Source organism: Podarcis melisellensis (assembly GCF_964234715.1).
Source record: "Podarcis melisellensis genome assembly, chromosome: 13".
Classification (NCBI taxonomy): Eukaryota; Metazoa; Chordata; class Lepidosauria; order Squamata; family Lacertidae; genus Podarcis; species Podarcis melisellensis.
Genome location: NC_138545.1, coordinates 535,595 through 558,002, shown reverse-complemented (window position 1 = coordinate 558,002; position 22,408 = coordinate 535,595). Strand labels below are relative to the sequence as shown.

Genomic DNA, 22,408 nt, shown 5'->3' with positions numbered 1-22,408 from the left:
GCATTGATATCATTATAGACGATATGATCCTTTGTCGATACCCACATTCCTAAACACTTCACTTTTTTCTCTATTTCCCAGCCGGTAATTTCCCCTAAATTTATTTTAGCTTGGTTACCCATGTTTTTAACTAACATTTTGGTTTTATCTTTATTTATTTTAAAACCCGCCAATTTTCCAAATTCAATTACCTCCTTTAATAACTCTAATATACCTTCTAGAGGTTCTTCCAGGGTTAAGACAATATCATCTTTTGTTTTATAATTTTGTTTGCCGACTTCTATTCCCTTACTTTTGTCACTATTCCTAACATTTTGCAGTAACATTTCTAAGGTAAGGATAAATAATAACAGAGAGAGAGGGCACCACTGTCTTTTTCCTTTCCTAATGTTACATTTCTCTGAGACAACATTGTTTATTATAATCTTTGTCCGTTGTTCCTTATATAAAGCATTATTGCCTCTTAAGAAGGCATTACCTGGTTCCATCTTCTCCTTCTCCGTTTTTATGATACTTAACTTTTCTCTCTTTTTCGTTTCTGTTGTTTTCTTCTCTATATTTACATTTGGTTTTTGTTGCATTGTATGTTGAAAGCTTTCAATAATAATAATAATAATAATAATAATAATAATAAAAAAGGACAGAAGCTACGTCCACTTCCCTAACCACTCTGAAGCCTGCTTTAAAAAAAGGCCTGGGCAGTTCAGACCAGCCTGATCCTTGTTTAAAAAGGCATAAGTGGTGGAAGAATATTGGCAGCCAAAACATTCAGTAGCCTCCATTCAAGGTAAATTGTGTGGGTGCGAGAATCCCAGATGCTGTAGGTGGCACTGTCAAAATCCATCAAAATCTGGGAGGTTCACCACATATACGTATGGAATTTCAAAACAGATATTAAGCTTCATCAGACAGCCTTACCCAGAGAGGCCATGATCCCACAATTCTCGACTATGACTTCCCTTTGCAGAGCTCTCTAGTCAAGATCCAGCAACGCCCACTGCTCACGCAGGAAACAAACAGCGACGTCTTCAAAGGACAGTGAACTCTTTAAAGAGAGAGAGAGAAAGGTCCTCCTCTTAACCAGTATGAAGAGTATCCTCTATGAATTGTGGGGAGTTTTTTCGTTTCCTGTCTGTTAAGTACCGCCCTGTTTTAATGGGATTGTTTTGCTGCACATTTTAAGTATGGGTGCTTCTTTTAACATCGTAATGGAATTATTTTATTGTTTGTTTTGTTGTGTGCATTGTTCTCCCAATGCCCCAAGGTGAACTTCAAGGAGCACATGGGGGACAATGTGCAGATGCTGGGGAAACAGATGGGGCTGGTTAGGCGAATCCTGGTTAGGCCTGGATGCGCACCAGTGGGACATGGGGCTTACTCAGCTGGGGAGTGAGAAGACCCAAAGAAGCCCTCCTGCCCCCCAGCTGAGCCTCACCAGTCCCCCTTGCCTGTCTCAAGGCAGTGGGTGAGAGTTCGCCCGCCTGCCTCACCCATTGCTGCTTTGAAATGGGCTCCTTTCCAATATTGTGATATATTGCCCTAGTGTGGTGTTTAGCTGGCGGTACCTTAGATGTTGAAAAGCAGTTATGGCCCAGCCTTAGTCCTGGTTACTGTGGGGTTTTTTAATGGTTGGTAAACTGTTGAGAAGCGTATTTTAGGATTTCACAATAAATGACAAATACGGCTGCAACGATCGATAAATAACGGCAATGACATTCAGAAGGAGAATTAAGGTGAGGTGGAGGTTGCTTGTTCTTAGCACGTAAACCTTCTTCCATAACATTGTCAGTCTTTGTTAAGGGCTGTTTTGACAGAAGCCAAGAGGAAGAGGCGAGAGATTCCTGGGACTCCAGAGGCCCCCTGGATGCCCCACCCCTCCGCCTCTTTCCCCACAAAACCGCTTTCCCCTACCTGAGCTGGTTCCAGAAAAGATGGATGAGGAGGTCTTGCCGGCTATCTCCTGTCACCTGCGAGAGACAAAGGTAAGCGTGAAGCCAGGAGTGCATGACACTTCTCTCAAGACGTGATACATTGCCTTTCTAACTAAAGATGGAGCTTAGAGAAAGTACAGATGTCACTGAGGGACAAATGTAAGGTTCTTCACTTAGGCAGGGGGAACCAGCTACCCAAGTGTAAGATGGAGAACGTAGGGGTTTTCGTAGATTGTAGGCTGCATCCACAGAGGTCTGGAGTCCAGATCAAGGGAAGTAACAGCACCACTCTATTCTGCCCTGGGCAGACCCCTCCTGGAGGAAGGATATTGGCAAGCTGGGAGGTGGGCAGAGGAGGGCGACCAGGGCGATCTGGCTGCCCCACCCCTCCGCCTCTTCCCCCACAAGGCTCCTGCCCCCAACCTGAGCTGCTTCCACAGCTGCTGCTGCTGCTTCTCCTCCGCCCCCAAGATGGATGAGGAACCCTCCCCCTCCCTGAACGGTTCCACCTTTTACCGTGCATGGGCGAGGGGGGGTCCCACGCTGCATGGATTGGGAAGACCCCCTCTGCCCCCTCCCCTTCTCCCCAATGCACCCTCTGGAGAAGGGAGAGGAGGCTCACCAGATCCCAGAAGAGAGCGGGCAGATCCCTTCCTCTCGAGCAAGAAGGCGCTGCGGAGGGAGGGGCTTGGGCTCGGGAGGACCAGCCTGCTTTCTCTTCTTTTCCTGTCCGCTCTAGGAAGACAGCTCTGCTCCTCTTAACCCTTGTCCTGCCGTGCACCCCTTCTCTCCCTCTCCAAAGCAGGAGGATTTGGGGGCCCCTCTTGGCTGGCGAGCTGAGCTGCTCCCTCCCTTGGAAACGGCAGCAGGAGGGGCAGCTGGAAGGGGAAAACCCCAGCGGGGAATCGGAGGGTTGGGGGGACTCCCAGGGTCATCTAGTCGCGCCTCCTCCTGCAATGCAGGAATCTCAGCTGAAGCATCCACGACGGATGGCCATCTGTTTAAAGGCCTCCAAGGAAGGAGAGTCCGTCAGCTTCCAAGGGAGTCCCAGTAATTCGTGGAATCTCCTTTTCTGTCCTTTTAATCCTTTGGTCCCGGGTGAGGGATGTACAAATGGACTCCAGCTACAGCAGCTGAGGCTGCGGATGAGGACAGAGCCCATCCTGGCTGGGAGTCCTCGAAGGCCTTCTCCTGCCTTGCAGGCCTGTCCCCATGTGGCCTAGCAGAGTCCAGACTGACTCCAGCTACAAAAGCTGAGGCTGCTGAACAGAGACTTGGGTTTAGCAGGTTTGGGGTTGTAGCTGTAGGTTTTTGTATATTTTAGAACTTCTCATGATTTATGCGGGTATTCTTCAGTCTGGTTGTGTATTCTAAAGTTTTATTTATTGTTTATGACTACTTTGCCATTTATTTTATTACATTTGTATAATGACTTTCACCAGAAGATCTCAGAGTGCTTCACAGCATAAAAATACAAAATAAAAACACAAAATACATAATAAAAGCAAGAATCAATACAAAAGAATAACCATCTTCCCACAAACACATTTGAAAAGACATACAGTGGTACCTTGGTTCTCAAACACCTTGGTCCTCAAACAACTTGGAACCCACAAGGAAGGAAGCGTTCCGGTTTGTGAACATTTTTTGGAAGCCAAACATGCTCTGTTTCGAGCGTTACGCTTCTGATTTGAGTGCCCCACTTCCATTTTGAGTTCCCCAGTTTCATTTTGAGTGTTATGCTGAGGTCTGTCCTGTTTTTGCTATTTATTTTTGCAGCTCTTTTTTGTGTGTGCGACTGTGTGGAACCCAGTTCAGTTACTGATTGATTGTGTGACTGCAGTTCATGATTTATTGCTTTCATTTTATGGATCAATGGTCTCGCTAGTAGGAAATTTCATGTTAAATTGCTGTTTTGGGGTGTGTTTTTTTAAAAAAGTCTGCAACAGATTAATCAATTTTGCATTACTTTCTATGAGAAAGCGCATCTTGGTTTTGGAATGCTTTGGTTTGGGAACGGACTTCCAGAGCGGATAAAGTTTGAGAACCAAGGTACCACTGTAGATGGTTACTCACCCTTTCTGCCCCCCTAGCTAACAGTACCTTAAATGCACTATTATATTATTGTTTTGATACATGTGTACAGAACTTTTAAGTACAAGGACCGGAACACTGTGCCTAAACATGAAGCAGAAGCGCATGAATGCACAATTTCTGAGAGTCTCATGACAGAGCTAGTGTGGTATAGTGGTTAGAGTGTCAGAGTATGACTTGGCAGACCTGGGTTCAAATTCCTACTTGGCCCTGATGCTCACCAGGTGTCCTTGGGGGCCTGGCACTGCTTCACATCCTGACCAAGCTCACAAGGTTATTGTGAGAACCCTGGGGGGGGGGAGGGGGGAAGAACCTTGGGGGGAAAGGGGGTATTTGAATGCAATAAATGAATTTCAGTAGGGATAAATATCAGGTTCTGCACGTAGGCAGGAATAACATGCATATACAGTGGTACCTTGAGTTACAGACGCTTCAGGTTACAGACTGCTTACCCAGAAATATTACCTCGGGTTAATAAATTTGCTTCAGGATGAGAACAGAAATTGTGCAGCGGCAGCAGCGGGAGGCCCAATTAGCTAAAGTGGTACCTCAGGTTAAGAACAGTTTCAGGTTAAGAACAGACCTCTGGAACGAATTAAGTTCTTAACCTGAGGTACCACTGTATTGGAAAAGGATCAAGGGCTCTTAGTAGGCCACAAGCTTGTAGTGAGTCAACAGTGAGATGCAGGGGAAAAACCCCCCAACTAATGCTATTCTAGGCTGCATCATCACAGAATCATAGAATCATACAGTTGGAAGGAACCCCAAGGGTCTTCCAGTCCAACCCCCGCAATGCAGGAATGTTGTGTTGCACACATTGTGTCTCTACAATGGCTTTGATGCTTCTGGGGCCAAACCTTTTGAACCAGAGTTCTGGATCTGCTTCATCCCTGACAAGCTGGAATGGGTGCAGAGGAGGGAGACCAAGGTGATCAAGGTTCTGGAAACCAAGACTTTGGAGAAACGGTTGAGGGAGCCGGGATGTTTATTATGGAGAAAAGGAGATGGAGAAGGAGATCTGAAACACATCTTACAATATCTAAAGGGTTGTGCCATGGAAGATTGAGCAAACTTGCTTTTTCCTGTTCAGGTGAAAGGACCCAAACCAATGCATTCAAGATACAAGTAAGGAAAATCTGATGAAACATCAGGAAGAACTTTCTGACAGCAAGAACTGTTTGACTGTGGAACAAACAAGTACAGGTGGGGGTGGACTCTTCTTGAATTGGAAGGGTTTTAAGCAAAAGTTGGATGGTCATCTGTCATGAATTTTTTTGTTGAATATCCTTCATTGCAGGGGGTTGGAGAAGATGAGACTCACCATCCAACCCAATGCAACAATTCAATGATTCAAGGGGATTCTGATTCTCCATGCTGTGAGTTCTTTGATGGGAAGTGAGAAGTGACTCCTGACTAAAACTCTCTCCACATTCCAAGCATTTATGTGGACTCTCTCCCAGGTTTGAGTTCTTTGATGGGAAGTGAGACTTCCTTTCTGAGTGAATCTTTCCACAATGCAAGCACTGATAGGGTTTCTCCCTTGTATGGATTTTTTGATGGGAAGTGACATAGGCCTTTGAACTGAAGCCCTTCCCACATTCCAAGCACTGATAAGGTTTCTCCCCTGTATGAATTATTTGATGGGTAGTGAGGTGGGACCTCTGACTGAAGCGCTTTCCACAGTGCAAGCACTGATATGGTTTCTCCCTTGTATGAATTCTCTCATGGATAGTGAGATGGGACCTCTGATTGAAGCTCTTCCCACAGTGCAAGCACTGGTAGGGTTTCTCCCTTGTATGAATTCTTTGATGGGAAGTGACATAGGCCTTCTTACTGAAGCTCTTCCCACATTCCAAGCATTGATATGGTTTCTCTCCTTTATGACTCATTTGATGGGCTGTGAGATGGGCCCTCTGACGGAAGCTATTCCCACATTCCAAGCACTGATGCTTTTTCTTCCCAGTGGGAATTCTTGGATGGGATAAGGAATGAGAGCTCTCTCCACACTCCACATATTGATAGGGGTTCTCCACTGTGTGGATTTTGTCATGCATTTGCTGGTTCTTAATTTGTAATTCATCACCACCTGCAACAAAAAGAGATATGGATTTTCAACACATGCAGCCGATGGGAGAGATCATCAGGGGGTTGGGGCTGGGTGTTCAGCAGTATGCTACCTCTCTTTCAAATCAGAACCAGTGAAGGCGGTGAAGGTCCTGTGTGAGTGTCTGGAGGCAGTTGGAGGATGGATGGCAGCTAACAGACTGAGGTTGAATCCTGACAAGACAGAAGTACTCTTTTGGGGGGACAGGAAGCGGGCGGGTGTGGAGGACTCTCTGGTCCTGAATGGGCTAACTGTGCCCCTGAAGGACCAGGTGTGCGGCCTGGGAATCATTTTGGACTCACAGCTGTCCATGGAGGCGCAGGTCCATTCTGTGTCCAGGCCAGCTGTCTACCAGCTCCACCTGGTACGCAGGATGAGACCCTACCTGCCCGTTGATAGTCTCGCCAAAGCGGTGCATGCTCTAGTTATCTCTCGCTTAGACTACTGCAATGCGCTCTATGTGGGGCTACCATTGAAGGTGACCCGGAAAGACAAACAGGTCAAATCGCTGATGATACACTGAGCAATGGATATATGATATAACATTGAAATGGCAGCTTGGGAAAGACTATGGAATGGAGAATTGAAATTTACAGCATGTTATGAGTTAAAAGAACACTATAGGAAAATGATGTATAGATGGCATTTGACTCCTAGTAACTTAGCTAAAATGTACAAGACCAAATCAAATGCCTGCTGGGAATGTCAAGGGAAGGAAGGTACCTTTTTCACATGTTGTGTTTGTGTAAGATAGTAAAAGTCTTCGGGGAAATGATTTATAACGAGTTGAAAAAAATGCTGAAAATAATCTTTGTTAAAAAACCGGAAGCTTCCCTTTCAGGTATAATGGGGGGAAAGGTACCCAAAGATGAGGGGGAAAACCTGGTTATGTATGCTACCACAGCTGCCTGAATGGTATAGGCCCAAGATGGAAAGAAAAAGCAGTACCAACAAAAGAAGATTGGCAATTTAAAAAGGCTCCCTTTACCTTTATAAGAATGAAGCCTCCTTTTAAAAGGTTTGGGCAGTTCAGACCAGCCTGATCTCTGTTTAAGGTAAAGGGACCCCTGACAATTAAGATCTCTGTTCAGAAAGGCGTAATTGGAGGAAGTACATTCCCAGACCAAACAGTCCTCCATTCAAGGTGACCTGTGGGGGTGCTGGAAGCCCAGCTGCTGAAGGCAGCGCTATTGAGCTCCCTCACAATGGAGATATATGTATGGAATTGCAAAACAGATCTCATGTTGCAACTAGGAGCCTTACTGAGAGAGGCCAGGATACCACGATTCTCCTCTGTAACCTCCTTATGCAGAGCTCTCTGGGCAGGATCCAGCAACGCCCACTCCTCCACCGTGAAACAAACAGTGATGTCTTCAAAGCACACTAGACCCTAAAAGGAAATAAAAAGGTCCATATTTGCAATGTATTCCATGTTCAGGTAATGGTCATTCTTGCCGTGGTTACCAGATGAGTTATAAATTCTTTGTTTCCTGACTGTACAGGTTAAGCAGAGGCAGTCCTGGGGTCACAGGTTCTGTCTGTCTTGTGATCAAAGAGATCTTTGCAAAAACCCTTCCCCAGAACTAATCTACTTTTGGACACACCCACCACATCTGTAGGCAGTGCTATTTTTCAGGAAAGGAGGTATCAGAACTTAACAGGACCCCTGGATGTTTAAGTCCAGTCAAATGACCCCTGGATGTTTAAGTCCAGTCAAAGGTGATTGTGGGGTTGTGGCACTCATCTCACTTTTCAGGCCGAGGGAGCTGGTGTTTCTCCACAGACAGCTTTTCGGGACATGTGGCCAGCATGACTAAACCGCTTCTGGTGCAACGGAACATCGTGAGGAGTGCCAGAGCGCACTCTTATAATGTTAGTGGTGCCCACCTGAAAGGTTCCATAACTCAGTTCCAACAAGTTCCCACTCAAGAAAGGGTGTCGGTGTGTCATACTGGTACACCCTCTCCAACACATGGGAGAACTTTTTGGGTTTATATAGGCTAGGCATCTAGGTGTTAAGTACCAACCGTGCCTAATTTTAAGGGCTCTTTCGCTGGTTGTTGCTGATCTAGGTTTATATGGCACTTTTGTCCATTTCTTCAATTATTCATTCTTCTTTTTTGTTCTGTAATTGCCCCTTCCATGAATTTTGCCTCCGTTTCTTATACAGTTGGTATTCTGGCTGTGCTTAGTTTTTTATTCTTATTTCTGAAGGGGAGGATTTTGTACAAACAAGAGAAAAATTATTTGATTTGTTTATTGGGGGTACAACTTTCTCCTGCTTTGCTTTTAATACCAGTTATAATTGCTATATTTCTGTTCTCGCTTAATCTCGTGGCTAAGAGCCTACATAGCCCTACAGATAGAGCTCCCGTAAGGAGCTAAATGGAGACACATCCATCACAACTTGGGTCCCGTTGTAAAACCAGGGCACAATCACACTGCTTGAAGTGTATGTTATTAGAGTCCCTCAAGGTCAGAGCAAGCATTTGGCCAATTGTGCATGATGACCTTTGAATTTTGAGGCCTCAAAAATGATTTCTGCGTCAACCTGTGGGCGTTGAGATCCATTCCCCCGCTGCCACAGCAGCACCTCTCCTTGTTGGAGGGAGGGAGTCATGTTCTGTCTGGCCACCCAAGTTCACAGCTGGACTCCCCTCACTCGTCCGCTGACTTCAGCCCAGGGTTGGAGGGGATCCAATGCAAAACATCGGATAAGTCCGAGTTCTTCGATGCGTTATCCCTCGCATTGTTGTTGTTGTTCCCAAGGGTCCTGACTTGCCTCAGGTCCTTGGTTCCCTGCTGCCCTGCATTCAGAACAGACACAATCAGGCCTTTAAGCAGTGGATCGGCGGCACCGTATTAGATGGCTTGCTAACTGCTGAGAAGCCGATTTTAGTGCCCAGTGATAAATATAAAAATGAAACTGCAAGGACTGAGAAATAACACTAGTGTCATTCAGAAGGTTAGCCAAGGTGAGGTGACTGTTCCTTATTCTCAGCAGATAAACATTATGGGATGGCATTTTCTGAAGAGCTGCTGTGACAGAAGCAAAGAGGAGAAGAGAAGAGAAACTTGTTCTGTCTCAGAAACCCCCAGCCTCCCCCCCAGCCTCCCCCCCCAAGGCTCCTTCCCCCTACCTGATCCGGTTCCTCAGCTGCTGCTTCCCCTCCACCAGGATGAAGAGATGGAGGAGGAGGTCTTGCCGGCATCCTTCTTTCACCTGCGAGAGACAAAGGGAAGTGGGGAGCCAGGAGTACAGGATGCTTCTCTCAGAGGTGCATTCAGGCCTTTGTGCCCATTTCATATTATGTTAAAATACATCTCTTATTTGGATTCTTTGCCCCAAATGTCTTCCCCAAAACACTGAAAGAACCCAGATTAGTTTGAGAATCGCCAGAATGTGACTTCCTCCTTACCCAGCAGTCTCTCTCTGGTGTCCAACGAAGTCCTCTCTGCCTCAGAGGAATCAGGACTCATTTCTGCAGACAGATCCTTTTCCTGAAAGAGCAACAAGAATTTGTAATAGAGAATATGGAGGTGGGTTTGAGAAGGAATGGCTGGGACAAAAACCTGAGCGGTCATTCCAAAAAAAAGATGGGATTTAGGGATCTTCTCCCTCCTGTTTGGAGCCCCTTGGGAGCATCCAGAGGAAAGTCTCTCTCACCTGCTTCTTCTCCGCCTGCTTCCTCTCCTCTGCCTGACTCAGGAGGAAACCTTCGGCCAGGGCCACTGCCTGGGAACTGGTCTCTGCTCCACATTCCCTCACCCAGCTCTCCATCTCTGCTGGAAGGACAGCCAGGAACTGCTCCAAGATCACCAGGTCCAGCATCTCAGCTTTTGTGTGCCTTTCCGGCTTCAGCCACTGGTGGCAAAAGTGGTAGAGTTGGCTGCAAACCTCACGGGGTCCTTTGAGTTGCAGATAGCAGAACCAGTGGAACTGCCGGCTCTGCGCCTCTGAGCGAAGGGAGTCCTCCTCTCCCAGGATCTTCTGCACAGAGCTTTCCCAGAATCCTGCACTGCTTCCTGTTTCCATGGCCGTGCCTCTTCCTACTTCAGGGCCAGCTGAGTCTTGCTCATCCATGTGTGCTCTCAGGAAGCCTCCAAGAGACAGGAAGGATCCCCTTGGTCCTCTTCCAAGTTCTGTTCGTCCGAATTAGAGGCGCTAGAAAATCCAACAAAGAAAAGGAGAAGTAATGCTCTTGCCCTCCTAGAAGGAAAATGACCATCCCAGATGTGCAGGAAAGTGAAGGGATTTCTGTGAAATGAATCAGCCTGGTTGATCCTGCCTGCAAGTGTTTGCAGTCAAGGAATAAAGTCAGAACGGTGAGTGACAAGTGAGTCATTTGTACCAAATGTAATGTGGAAATCAGGCTATAGTGAGGACTTCCCACCTCCTCAAGACAAGCTACTGAGCTGGGGTCCTTTTTCCCTTGTTCTGAGGGCCAGATCCTCATCTGGGAAACCCCCTGAGGGCCAAGTGGGTGAGGCCAAAGGACAGAACTCAAAAGCAGGTAAAGTAGGATCTACCTTCTTTCTGTGATTGTAAGTTGTTTTAAACTCTTTTCAATGTTGTGTTTTAATCCTGAAATATGCCCTGGGAATTCAGGGTGGTGGCTGTGTAATTAATAATGTGACACAGCAGAACCCCCACATCTGCGTGGGATACTTCTGGATCCAACATAGTCCCTTGAGTGGGTGAGGCCAAAGGACAGAATTCAGAAGCAGGTAAAGTAAGACCTACCTTCTTTATTTAAAATTTTAAAAGATGATGCTGTTAAGGTGCTACACTCAATATGCCAGCAAGTTTGGGAAACTCAGCAGTGGCCAGAGGATTGGAGAAGATCAGTCTACATCCCAATCCCAAAGAAGGGCAGTGCCAAAGAATGCTCCAACTACTACACAATTGCACTCATTTCACATGCTAGCAAGGTTATGCTTAAAATTCTACAAGGTAGGCTCAAGCAGTATGTGGACCAAGAACTCCCAGAAGTGCAAGCTGGATTTCGAAGGGGCAGAGGAACCAGAGACCAAATTGCAAACATGTGCTGGATTATGGAGAAAACTAGAGAGTTCCAGAAAGACATCTACTTCTGCTTCTTTGACTACACAAAAGCCTTTGACTGTGTCGACCACATCAAACTATGGCAAGTTCTTAAAGAAATGGGAGTGCCTGATCACCTCATCTGTCTCCTGAGAAATCTCTATGTGGGACAAGAAGCTACAGTTAGAACTGGGTATGGAACAACTGATTGGTTCAAAATTGGGAAAGGAGTACGACAAGGCTGTATATTGTCTCCCTGCTAATTTAACTTGTTGTTGTTGTTTAGTCGTTTAGTCATTTCCGACTCTTTGTGACCCCATGGACCAGAGCACACCAGGCACTCCTGTCTTCCACTGTTTCCCGCAGTTTGGTCAGACTGATGTTTGTAGCTTCGAGAACACTGTCCAACCATCTCGTCCTCTGTCGTCCCCTTCTTCTTGTGCCCTCAATCTTTCTGAATTCATAATGCGAAAGGCTGGGCTGGATGAATCCCAAGCCGGAATTAAGATTGCCGGAAGAAATATCAACAACCTCAGATATGCAGATGACACAACCTTGATGGCAGAAAGTGAGGAGGAATTAAATAACCTTTTAATGAGGGTGAAAGAGGAGAGTGCAAAATATGGTCTGAAGCTCAACATCAAAAAAACGAAGATCATGGCCACTGGGCCCATCACCTCCTGGCAAATAGAAGGGGAAGAAATGGAGGCAGTGAGAGATTTTACTTTCTTGTGCTTCATGATCACTGCAGATGGTGACAGCAGCCACGAAATTAAAAGACGCCTGCTTTTTGGGAGAAAAGCAATGACAAACCTAGACAGCATCTTAAAAAGCAGAGACATCACCTTGCCAACAAAGGTCCGTATAGTAAAAGCTATGGTTTTCCCAGGAGTGATGTATGGAAGTGAGAGCTGATCGCCGAATAATTGATGCCTTTGAATTATGGTGCTGGAGGAGACTCTTGAGAGTCCCATGGACTGCAAGAAGATCAAACCTCTCCATTCTTAAGGAAATCAGCCCTGAGTGTTCACTGGAAGGACGGATCCTGAAGCTGAGGCTCCAAGACTTTGGCCACCTCATGAGAAGAGAAGACTCCCTGGAAAAGACCCTGATGGTGGGAAAGATGGAGGACACAAGGAGAAGGGGACGACGGAGGATGAGATGGCTGGACAGTGTTCTTGAAGCTACCAGCATGAGTTTGACCAAACTGCGGGAGGCAGTGGAAGACAGGAGGGCCTGGCGTGCTCTGGTCCAGGGGGTCATGAAGAGGCGGATACGACTAAACGATTAAACAACAACCTTCTTTCTGTGATTGCAAAGGTTGTGTTTTAATTCTGAAATATGCCCTGGGAATTCAGGATGGTGGCTGTGTCATTAATAATGTGACACAGCACAACCCCCACATCTGCGTGGGGTACTTCTGGATGAGTCCCTTTGTGGCCGGGGGACTCCATGCTCTGCTTCTGGAGGGATATTTGCAAAGCCCTCCATGCGGAGCTGCGCTTGAAGATGACTCGGAAATCGATGGAAAGCAGGGACCAAATTACGGGCTGGCTTCCCTCTCTGTATTCACGGCATTTCTATCCACCTTTCCCCCCATGAGCTCCAAAAGGCAGCCATGGGTGCAGCTCATCCGTATCCTGACCAGCCTTTGAGTGGGGATTCCTGCATTACTCATGTTTGGTCCAGATGACTCTCGTGGTTCCCTCCCCACCCTAGAATTCTGAAATTCAATTCAACCACCCCCTTGATCCTTTGCAGAGAGGACCCTCTGCTCCCTGATTTTGGGGGGGTCCCCCCTCACCCTCCCCTTCCCCCCAAAGCTCCCCAGGCAAGAAGAGAGAGGAGACTCACTCGATGCAGGAGGCGCCTCCGAGGAGACAACAGCTGCCTCCTCTGACAGGAAGGGGCTGGGGAGGGCGGGGCTTGGACTCTGGAGGACCCGCCCCCGCCTTCATTTCTGGTCCTCTCTAGGAATCCAGCTCAGTTCCTCTTAACCCGGCTGAAAGAACCCGATGAAATCTCGTTGGAACAAATCTCACGGCAACATTTTCGAAGCCATTTCCTCCGTGGGTTCTTTTCTCTCTTCTTCTCTGCCTGCCCCTCCCTTCTCCCCCAGCAATGAGTCCCAGGCGCCTTTCCATCTCCGGGGAGACAGAGCTCAGCCCCCCTCAGAGCAGCCCCACTTTCAAGGCCCAGTGTCAGAAAGCGGCAGGGATGCAATACTAAGCAGTGGGTCGGGGCCGAGTCTGGTGCTGCAGTCCCTCAGAAACGCCACCAGGGGGCTGGAGCCTCTCTCTGATTGGCTACCGAGACTGCCAGCCAGAGGCGGGGGCGGAACCAGCCCTTTTGGCGGGGAAATTAGAGGCGCCTTTTCTGAGGAAGTTTTGAGGCTGGAGCTGAGATGGGAGAAAGGAATAATAATAATAATAATAATAATAATAATAATAATAATAATAATAATAATAATAATAATAATAATAATAATAATAATAATAGGAAGAAGAAGAAGACAGAGAGGCTGTGTCTGAGGGAGCAGTGTCTCTGGTCTGGGTGGAAGATCCGCCCTGAGGAGAATCTCTGTGGCCAGAAGGAGCCTGGCAGCTGAGCGAGGAAGAGGGGCTAGGGGGGAAAGGGAGGCTGAGTCTGGGGGTAGACAGGCCCTGGGGGTCTCCTTCCAGGCCGGAGGGGAGAGAAAGAAGAGGGCCGAGGGATCCCCTGGGTCTGGCACACAAAAGAAAACGCCTCAGGAGGGGCATTGCTGAGAGAAAGGGAGACTGAGGGAAAGGAACCTGGTCTGGGTCAAAAGGATTTAACTGCCACACCTCCATAACTAAGGAAAGGAACGAGAGAAAAGTAACAGAAATTGATCTGAGTATTTTTCCACCTCATCTAGAAACAGGAACATCTATTTACCTGAAGTGTAACAGCTCATTTTAGCAACTGAAGTTTAAGGAAAGGTGTGCCTATGCTACTGGTCTACCTTATAGGAATGTTATAAAAGTTTGTTTTTATGGAGCACTTTGAAAAACGCTTCCGAATGTACCATGCAGAGGTTAATCCTCTCCTATGTTGCGCCCACCCCCTCCTGCTCCCTCTTCCCTCTGCATTCAAGGGGCACCAACCCCCCCCCCCTTATTCTCACTGCCACCCCAGAACTCTGACCTGAACACTTCACCCCCAACGTAGCAAAGAATGAGGTGTGAGGTGGAGTACAACTGATTTATTTAAAAATAAACACTAATTTAAAGATAACTTGCTGTAGATAAGTTAGGGCTGCCATAAGTCCAGATTTTCCTGGATCTTAGATAAATCAATTTTTTAAAAAATGCTATTTTGGCATTGTCATAAAATGGGAGGGGTCCTTTAAAAAGCACAGCAATGTTAGGGTCTTCCCAAAAAATGCTCAACTGCTTTCGGGGTGTCCTGGTTTTTACTTTTTGAAATATGGCAACCATAACGTAAGTGTATGGTTTCAAATCTTCCAGTTTTTTCTTTTCTTTCTTTTCTTACTATTGTAAAAATGGATATTACAAGGGTATTCCTATAGTACTGATTTCAACCTCCAACTGTTTCCTTGCAGGCTTTCTCCACCGGCCTGAGGCCCGGCCCCCTCATCCTGGCTGTGAGTCCTCTAAGACCTTCTCCTGCCTTGCAGGCCTTTTCCCATGTAGGAAAGTCCAGACTGACTCCAGCTACAAAAGCTGGGGCCGCTGAACAAACTCTGGGGCTTAGCAGGTTTGTTGTTGCTACAGGTTTTTCTATCTTTATTTTAGATCTTCTCATGATTCATGTGGCTATTCTTCAGTGTGGTTGTGTATTTTAATGTTTTATTTATTGCTTATGACCATTTTGCTATTTATTTATTTAATCTATTACATTTGTATGACGTCTTTCATCCGAAGATCTCAGTGTGTTTCACAACATAAAAATGCAAAATAAAAACACAAAATACATAATAAAAGAAAGAATAACCCCTTCCCACAAACACATTTGAAAGGACATAGATTTAATTAGAAAGGACATAGGTTTAATTAAGCAACGCTCTGGTTTTTATGCTGTTGTTACACAAGCGTGATTCCCAGTTCTCAGCTACAGAACCCTGTAACTCACCTTTTCTGCCTCCATAGCTAACAGTAATTTAAATGCATTATTATTATTTTGATCCGATGTGTACACAACTTTAAATACAAGCACCAGAACACTGTGCCTAAACTTAAAGAGACGCACATGCATGCACACTTTCCAAGAGACTCATGACACAGCTAGTGGTTAGAGTGGTTAGAGTGTCAGAATACGACTTGGCAGACCTGGGTTCAAGTCCCTACTTAGGCATGATGCTCACTGGGGGACCAGGCACTCCTTCACATCTTCCAATATGCAAAGGGCTGTGCCATGGAAGATGGAGCAAACTTGGTTTCTCCTACTCTGGTGGAAGGAGGACCCAAACCAATGGATTTAAGGTAGAAGGAAGGAGATTCTGACTAAACATCAGGAAGAACTTTCTAGCAGCTGTTTGATTGTGGAAGAAAGTAGTTCAGGTGGTGTGGGACACTCCTGAATTGGAAGGTTTTTAAGCAAAGGTTTGATGGCCATCTGTCATGAACTCTTTTGTTGAATATCCTTCATTGCAGAGGGTTGGAGAAGATGACTCTCACCATCCAATCCAATGCAACAATCCAAGGATTCTTGGGGAATCTGATTCTCCCTGCTGTGAGTTCTTTGATGGGAAGTGAGAAAAGACTCCTGACTAAAACACTCTCCACATTCCAAGCATTTATACGGTCTCTCCATTGTATGAATTATTTGATGGGAAATGAGATGAGAGTCCTGACTAAAAGTCCTTCCACATTCCAAGCATTTATGTGGGCTCACCCAGGTATGAGTTCTTTCATGGGAAGTGAGACTTCCCTTGTGACTGAATCTCATTCCACACTCCAAGCACTGAAACGGTTTCTCCCCTGTATGGGTTCTTTGATGGGAAATGAGATTATATTTCCAGTTGAAGCTCTTTCCACATTCCAAGCAATGATAAGGATTCTCCCCTGTGTGAATTATTTGATGGGAAGTGAGCTTGGCCCTTTCCTTGAAGCTCTTTCCACATTCCAAGCACTGATAGGGTTTCTCCCCTGTATGAATTCTCTGATGGGTAGTGAGATTGGCCTGCTGATTGAAGCTCTTTCCACATTCCACACACTGGTAAGGTTTCTCCCCTGTATGAATTCTCTCATGGACAGTGAGATGAGCCCTCCAACCAAAGCTTTTTCCACATTCCAAGCACTGGTAGGGTTTCTTCCCAATGGGATTCTTCTGATGGGAAGTTGTTTGGGAGCTTTGACTGAAGCTCTTTGCACACTCCAAATTTTTATATGGTTTCTCCTCTGTGTGGATTTCGTCATGGTCTCCCTTGTCGTCCATTTCCAGTTCACCACCCCCTGCAACAAAGAGAGAGATGAATTAGAGGCTTAGCAAGAAATGGAGCCCCCCAAATTATTGAACAATGGTCCTTAACGCTTGTGAGAGAGGAAGAACAGAAGGGAGATAGATGGGAGGTCTTACTTCAGGGTTCATTGAATTGTTTGACTGGCATTCAGGGGCATCTTTATGGGAACCTGAGATTCCAAAAGCCTGGCTCTTTTCTGGCATGGATTTTGGGATGGATTTTGTTTGGTCCAATCATGGAATCTGCTCCATCTCTAATGTCAGTCATCTCTTTGGTGAACCAAAAGGGACAGAAGCGGTGACTTCCAAGATGGGGGAGACTGGCTAGTTCTTGGCTGTTGCCGCTCTGCCAGCAGAGATTCTTATGTGATGATTTATGACAGCCAGGGTAAATATACCAGTATCACACTCTCCCTTTGAAGACAGAGTTTGGATTTGATATCCCACTTTATCATTACCCGAAGGAGTCTCAAAGCGGCTCACAAATCTCCTTTTCCTTCCTCCCCCACAACAAACACTCTGTGAGGTGAGTGGGGCTGAGAAGAAGAGTTTGAAGAAGAGTTTGAATTTGATATCCCGCTTTATCACTACCCTAAGGAGTCTCATTTTGAATTATGGTGCTGGAGGAGAATCTTGAGAGTCCCATGGACTGCAAGAAGATCAGACCTCTCCATTCTGAAGGAAATCAGCCCTGAGTGCTCACTGGAAGGACGGATCCTGAAGCTGAGGCTCCAATACTTTGGCCACCTCATGAGAAGAGAAGACTCCCTGGAAAAGACCCTGGTGTTGGGAATGATGGAGGGCACAAGGAGAAGGGGACGACAAAGGACGAGATGGTGGGACAGTGTTCTTGAAGCTACCAGCCTGAGTTTGACCAAACTGCGGGAGGCAGTGGAAGACAGGAGGGCCTAGCGTGCTCTGGTCCAGGGGGTCACGAAGAGGCAGACACGACTAAACAACTAAACAACAAGGAGTCTCAAAGGGGCTCACATTCTCCTTTCCCTTCCTCCCCCACAACAAACACTCTGTGAGGCGAGTGGGGCTGAGAGACTTCAGAGAAGTGGGACTGGCCCCAGGTCACCCAGCAGCTGCAGGTGGAGGAGTGGAGACGCGAACCCGGTTCACCAGATACGAGTCTATCACTCTTAACCACTACACCACACTGGCTCTCTAGGGAGATGAATTGGGAGATAAATTTTGGGTTCAACCTCGCATGCTTTGTTTTCAGGGGATTTCAGCATAGAATATAATGAAAATCAAACTAAATAAAAATAAAACAGAGTGGATAAGTAGGAAAAGAAAGTAAACTGGATAAATAGAAGATGAAGAAAAAGGAAAAGAAAAGAAAAATACAAAGCCCTCTAACAAGGCTGTATCTTCACTATTATTATGGAGCAGAGGAATGGAGGAGCCATGGGCTGAAACAGTAAGAAACATTCTGTGATGGCAGAGAGAGAGCTGGGAGAAAAAGGATCTTTCGTTCAAGCTGAAGTAAACTCAGGCGGGAAACCGCCAAGCAGCTGGTGACTCATCTGGGGGGGGGGGAAGGAGAGTAATTAGAAGGACTTTTCTTCCGAGATTAAGGTGAGGCATCATGGCCAACAAGAGATGGGATTGGGTACAAATTAATGAACATATAATAAAGGATTATAGATTATTATCCTAATAAGGAACACTCATTCTACTGGACTGGAGGAAGAATTTTCAAGGTGAGCTGTGGGGTGTGAGAATCTCAGGTGCTGTAGGTGGCACTGTTCAGCACCATCAAAATCTGGGATGTTCCTCACATGGATAGATTAGTACGGAATTTCAAAAAATATATTAAGATCCAACAGGGAGCCTTACCAAGAGCGGCCATGATCCCACAATTCTCCTTTATGCAGAGCTCTCTGGTCAGGACCCAGCAACACCCACTCTTCACCTGGGAAAGGAACAGCGACGTCTTCAAAGGACAGTGAACTCTTTAAAAGAGAGAGAGAAAGGTCCTCCTCTTAGCCAGTATAATGATCATATTACCACAAATTGTTTTGCTCTTTCCTTCCTGTTCCTGCTGTGCTGTTTTAATGGATGCTTCTTTTAACGTCTTAATGGAATTATTTTATTTTGTGTTTTGTTCTGTGCATTGTTCTGTGTAGGTGGAGGACTCACCCAATGCCCTAAAACAACGTCAAGGGGCAGTTTTGACAGAAGCCAAGAGGAAGAGGCGAGAAATTCCTGGGACTCCAGAGGAACCCTGGCTGCCCCACCCCTCCGCCTCTTTCCCCACAAGGCTGCTTTCCCCTACCTGAGCTGCTTCCACAGTCACTGCTCCACCACCAAGAAAAGATGGATGAGGAGGTCTTGCCAGCAACCTTATATCACCTGCAAGAGACAAAGGTAAGTGGGAAGCCAGTGTAGAGTCAGCATAAAGGGAAATAATAGCAGCATTCTATACTGCTTGGTCAGACCACACACGGAATACTTTAGCCACACATGGACAACAATTTCGGAAGGATCTTGACAAGCTGGAAGATGTGCAGAGGAGGGTAGCCAAGATGATCAAGGGTCTGGAAGCCAAGCCATATGAGGAATGGTTGAGATGGGGAAAGAGGAACCTGAGGGGGGGGGAATTGGCTCGTGGCTTCAAGGAGCTTCTGTCTAAGTCTCTGAGGGTAAGGGGTGTTCAACAATGGGAACAGCCTCCCTGCGAAGGCTGGTGGACTCTCCTTCCATGGAGAGTTTTAAAGCGTCATGGATGCTTTAGTGACGATTCTTGCAATGCAGGGAGGTGGACTAGATGACTGCCAGGGTCCCTTCCCACTCTACAATTCTGTGATTCTATGAAAGTCTCATTTGCTGAGTGCCTTCTGATTTGGGGGGGGGGTGTTGGGCTGTCGTGGATGGGGTGGCGCTGTAGTCTAAACCACAGGGCCTCTTGAGCTTACCGGTCTAGTCCTGCTGGCCACCTGACCCTGAATCCTGCCTGGACCAATGCCGGCTCCCTCAGGCTGAAATCAGCGCTGAGAGCCACACCTCAAAGTTGAATTCGACTGGACTTAACCGTCCAGGGGTCCTTTACCCACCTGTACCTCACCTTGTCCGGCTCCTTCATGCAGAATTTTTTGGGTGCCCCAGGAAGTTGGCACAATAAGGAGCATCTTTTCATACCTGCGGCGAACTCACCTCCCGCTCTGGTTTTCAGAAAAGAAGGGGCCAGGACCCTCTGCTCCCTCACTTGGGGGTCCCATGCTGCATGGATTGGGAAGACCCCCAATGCACCCTCCCCTTCTCCCCAAATCACCCTCTAGGGAAGGGAGAGGAGGCTCACCAGATCCCAGAAGAGAGCGGGCAGATCCTTTCCTCTCGAGCAAGGAAGGCGCTGCAGAGGGAGGGGCTTTGGCTTGGGAGGACTAGCCTGCTTCCTCTTCTTTTCCTGTCTGCTCTAGGAATGCAGCTCAGCTCCTCTTAACCCTTGGCCAGCCAATCTCCTTTTTTTGTTCTTTTAATCCTTTGGTCCAGGGTGATGGATGTACAGATGGATCCAGCTACAAAGGTTGAGACTTCTGATCAGTCTCTTGGACTTAGCACTTTGTGCCTGTCCATTCTTCATAGCAATTGCCTTCCTTCTACCCCAGTAATAGGGTGTTGCAGGAATTTATATATAGGTTTCGGAGGTGTTTGCCCCTCCAGCAGATATCCTGCACTTGCAGCCCACTACCAAAATCAGCACAATCACTTTTGTGACTTGTCCCCACAAAACACTTCATCACAGTTTCTTCCTATCTATTCAAAGGGCCTTTGCTGCACGATACCAAATGTAAGAATTCACTGATCAATGGATCTCTGTACTGGCTCACTGGGGAAACTTCAGAAATTCATATAGACATGTGAGCTCAGCTACTCAGCAGCCCCTCTGCCTGAGGGATAATCCCTGGCATCCTGATACCTGAGTGCCAGACAGGTAGCCATGCCAGAAATAACAAACCCAGATGAAGACAAAATGGTGGGATTCACTCGGCTGGGAAACAGGGAAATGTAAAGATCTCTTTAGTTCCACTTGATGGGTGTTTGGTGGAGGGCAAGGGGAACCATGGGGCAGGGTCCAGGATGCTCAGATTATGGCCACCAGACCTCCCCTTTCATGATGTCACCATGATGTATTAGTGATGTAGTTTTTTGAGGAGTGTAACATAGGGATTAGCAGCTAAAAAAAGTTTGGGTTCTCTTTTGTTCGGGTGCTCTGGCAGTGCCCACACCTCCCTGCGCCACCTTCCCACTTTTATTCACGGGGCCTTTCACCAAACACCCCCTTGATTCCCGGTGCCACCCCAGAGAACTCCTATCTGAACACTTCTCCCCCAACATAGCAAGGAATGACGTGTCTGGTGCAGTATAACCGTTTTATTAAAAAATAAAAATGGAAGTTCAAGGTAACTTTGTGTACATAAGCATGTGCTTTCAAATGTGCCTGTTACTTTTATTTTATTAAAACTGTAAAAGGTGGATTTATTGTGCTGTTCCTATTCTACTGATCTAGCCAACCCTCCTTCACAACTCCCACCACTCTCCCACCCCACTCTGACCTCCAACTGTCTCTCCTGAAGAGGCCAGAAACCACCTTGGCTGCGAGTCCTGGAAGACCATCTCTCTGCCACGCAGGCCTATTTCCACATGGTCTGGGACAGAAGGACCCAGTGCTACAAAGGTTGAGGCTGCTGAAGATGACAGAGCCCATCCTGGCTGGGAGTCCTCGAAGGCCTTCTCCTGCCTTGCAGGCCTGTCCCCATGTGGCCTAGCAGAGTCCAGACTGACTCCAGCTACAAAAGCTGAGGCTGCTGAACAGAGACTTGGGTTTAGCAGGTTTGGGGTTGTAGCTGTAGGTTTTTGTATATTTTAGAACTTCTCATGATTTATGCGGGTATTCTTCAGTCTGGTTGTGTATTCTAAAGTTTTATTTATTGTTTATGACTACTTTGCCATTTATTTTATTACATTTGTATAATGACTTTCACCAGAAGATCTCAGAGTGCTTCACAGCATAAAAATACAAAATAAAAACACAAAATACATAATAAAAGCAAGAATCAATACAAAAGAATAACCATCTTCCCACAAACACATTTGAAAAGACATACAGTGGTACCTTGGTTCTCAAACGCCTTGGCCCTCAAACAACTTGGAACCCACAAGGAAGGAAGTGTTCCGGGCTGTGAACATTTTTTGGAAGCCAAACATGCTCTGTTTCGAGCGTTACGCTTCTGATTTGAGTGCCCCACTTTCATTTTGAGTTCCCCAGTTTCATTTTGAGTTTTATGCTGAGGTCTGTCTTTTTTTTGCTATTAATTTTTGCGGCTTTTTTGTGTGTGTTTTAGGGGTTGTTATTAAAAGTCTGAAATGGACTAATCCATTTTGCATTACTTTCTATGGGAAAGCGCATCTTGGTTTTGGAATGCTTTGGTTTGGGAACGGACTTCCAGAGCGGATAAAGTTTGAGAACCAAGGTACCACTGTAGATGGTTACTCACCCTTTCTGCCCCCCTAGCTAACAGTACCTTAAATGCACTATTATATTATTGTTTTGATACATGTGTACAGAACTTTTAAGTACAAGGACCGGAACACTGTGCCTAAACATGAAGCAGAAGCGCATGAATGCACAATTTCTGAGAGTCTCATGACAGAGCTAGTGTGGTATAGTGGTTAGAGTGTCAGAGTATGACTTGGCAGACCTGGGTCCAAATTCCTACTCGGCCATGAGGCTCACCAGGTGTCCTTGGGGGCCTGGCACTGCTGACCAACCTCACAGGGTTGTTG

General features: G+C 46.5%; 3 protein-coding genes and 1 long non-coding RNA gene across 14 annotated transcripts in view; 1 reads left to right on the top strand and 3 right to left on the bottom strand.

The window, feature by feature from the left end:
- LOC309354628 (uncharacterized protein) overlaps positions 1-20,066 on the bottom strand; it is a 49,227-nt gene extending 29,161 nt beyond the window's left edge. For 4 of the 11 annotated variants that reach the window (XR_014162365.1, XM_081884869.1, XM_081884871.1 and 1 more), the window contains exons 1-2: positions 18,900-18,977; positions 919-1,045 (exon numbers count right to left, since the gene is read on the bottom strand). Coding sequence is in view for 6 of the 11 variants with exons in the window: in XM_081884869.1 (XP_081740995.1) it covers positions 919-931 (13 nt within the window). In the remaining 5 variants the exon portion in view is untranslated. Of the gene's footprint in view, positions 1-918; positions 1,046-1,911; positions 1,968-2,526; positions 3,104-18,899; positions 18,978-19,922 lie in introns of those variants that run through there. The other 7 variants (XM_081884873.1, XM_081884868.1, XM_081884877.1 and 4 more) reach the window with 6 other exon arrangements.
- The window catches only part of LOC309354615 (uncharacterized protein), an 87,399-nt gene that overhangs the window by 41,690 nt on the left and 23,301 nt on the right, over positions 1-22,408 (bottom strand). Inside the window, exon 3 of the mRNA XM_081884849.1 lies at positions 9,549-9,630. Within this exon, the coding sequence (XP_081740975.1) occupies positions 9,549-9,630 (82 nt within the window). The remainder of the gene's footprint in view (positions 1-9,548; positions 9,631-22,408) is intronic.
- LOC309354635 (uncharacterized protein) lies at positions 5,235-7,786 on the bottom strand. The gene is made up of 2 exons (XM_081884888.1): positions 7,393-7,786; positions 5,235-6,111 (listed from the first exon to the last, which is right to left on the bottom strand). The coding sequence occupies exon 2, from the start codon at positions 6,077-6,079 to the stop codon at positions 5,288-5,290; it is 792 nt and encodes a 263-aa protein (XP_081741014.1). The 5' UTR covers positions 6,080-6,111; positions 7,393-7,786; the 3' UTR covers positions 5,235-5,287.
- Positions 18,901-21,562, top strand: LOC309354639. Its single transcript, XR_014162366.1, has 2 exons — positions 18,901-18,991; positions 20,114-21,562. It is a non-coding gene; the product is annotated as an uncharacterized lncRNA (long non-coding RNA).

Coding starts and splice junctions, on each gene's coding strand:
- LOC309354635 (XM_081884888.1), bottom strand. CDS start 6,079: ATGCATGACAAAATCCACACAGTGGAGAACCCCTATCAATATGTGGAG.